General features: G+C 33.6%; 1 protein-coding gene across 1 annotated transcript; it reads right to left on the bottom strand.

The window, feature by feature from the left end:
• Positions 1–203: 203 nt before the first annotated feature.
• LOC124891445 lies at positions 204–754 on the bottom strand (the record flags this gene model as incomplete). The annotated part of the gene is made up of 2 exons (XM_047403184.1): positions 545–754; positions 204–353 (listed from the first exon to the last, which is right to left on the bottom strand). Coding segments are annotated over exons 1-2 (360 nt in total), but the record flags the coding sequence as incomplete, so codon positions are not given.
• Positions 755–1725: the final 971 nt, after the last annotated feature.

Raw genomic sequence — 1725 nt, 5'->3', positions numbered from 1 at the left:
TTCACTTGATTTCTTGTGCCTCTTTTTCTTTGGCCTTCCGGGTGGACATTTGTATTTTGGTGGTAACACAACTTCGTCCATAACTTCTTGTGGCACAATCTAGTCCTTCTTATCGGGCATTGGAAACATAAATTCTTCATACGTCTTCCTCAATGTTTCAGGATAAAAAACTCTGAGCAATAATTAAGGCTTCATATCATTACATGCTTGCTTTTTAGTACTGCAATCGTGTGTTCACATGTTATCTCATCCAATTGGAATCTACCACAAGTGCAAGTCCTCCTATCAAGACATACTATGTACTTCCTCCCATCATCATAAACAGAATATACATCTATTGATGACGCACTAACCTACAAGATTAATCATAATATGTTTACACATTGATACATATTGATCTTTTTTAGATTATTTTGTTTAACTTCAACAAAAAAATTGATTAAATTACTGTTACATTTTCCAGAACAAAATTTTTAAAACAAATAGTATCCTGTATTATGAATTAAACATTCTATAATATGTAAAACAAAACATCAAAACTAACCTTAAGCCTTGAAGATTTTGAAGTATTTAGCTGAAGAATTCCTTCAAATCTTCTACTAAGTGACGTGCTTGCATAAGATTCTCTTTCTCTATTCTTGCAATTCCACTTTCCAAACAATTTTCTAGCCTGCTCCAAAAATTTTATTATCGGCAACTTACGTGCTAGCTTTAATTTACCATTTATGCACTCTGCTATATTTGAAGTCTTCATTCTACCATAGTTAACAGGTGCATACACGCGTGCTCACTCTTCAAATCCAGCATCCTCAAGATAAGACTTTACCCTCTGATAAATCTTCCCAACTTGATTTAAAAAAAATCAAACTCATCTTTACGGTAAGCCTTGGCCATAGCATAGTAAATATCACTAAGTCTATCTTTACTCTTCCTGAAGTTTGTGCAAACATTCTTCCACAAGTGTCAAATACATGTGAGGTGCAGCACATTCGGATATACAACACTCACAACCTTTATTATGCTTTCATGACGGTCAGATATAACACACATACTATCGCGCTATCCAAAAGCAATACTGAAATTCTCAAAAAATCAAGTCTGCGAACTATCATTTTCACTGTCAACGACACCATACGCAATCGACAGAATGCATCCTATAATTTTGATAATAAAAAAATTAATTAAGCAGATACAAGTAAACGATTTCTCAAACTAAAAAAAAAAAATTAACAGAAATTATGATCTGAATTACATCACAAAATAAACATACATACAAATAAATATAAATTACCTGCTCCATCAAGAGTGCTTGCGGAAACAAATGTACCTTTATACCCACTCAAATGTGCACTATCAACCACAACTACAGGCCTGCAATACTCGAATCCACTCTTCAAAGGTTACAATCAACGAACAAATACATAAATTTATTATCCTCTGATTTATGCATTCTAATATGTGAACATGGATATACGAAATTTAACACACACACATACGTACACACACACACACACATATATATATCCATTTGTCGATAACTATCAGCAGGTTTCCCCCTTAACATCTCAATCGCACGTTCTTTAGCCCTCCAAGCCTTCTGATAGTTAATGTCTACACCAAAAGCATTTTTAATATCTTCGATTATATCTTTTGGGGTGTGTATTCTCTTATAATTGACAAGTTTTGGTGCATCAAAACCACTAACAAATCCAACTGTAGCTTGAA

Source organism: Capsicum annuum, unplaced genomic scaffold (genome assembly GCF_002878395.1).
Source record: "Capsicum annuum cultivar UCD-10X-F1 unplaced genomic scaffold, UCD10Xv1.1 ctg35685, whole genome shotgun sequence".
Classification (NCBI taxonomy): domain Eukaryota; kingdom Viridiplantae; phylum Streptophyta; class Magnoliopsida; order Solanales; family Solanaceae; genus Capsicum; species Capsicum annuum.
This window is presented reverse-complemented; position numbering and strand designations above follow the sequence as displayed.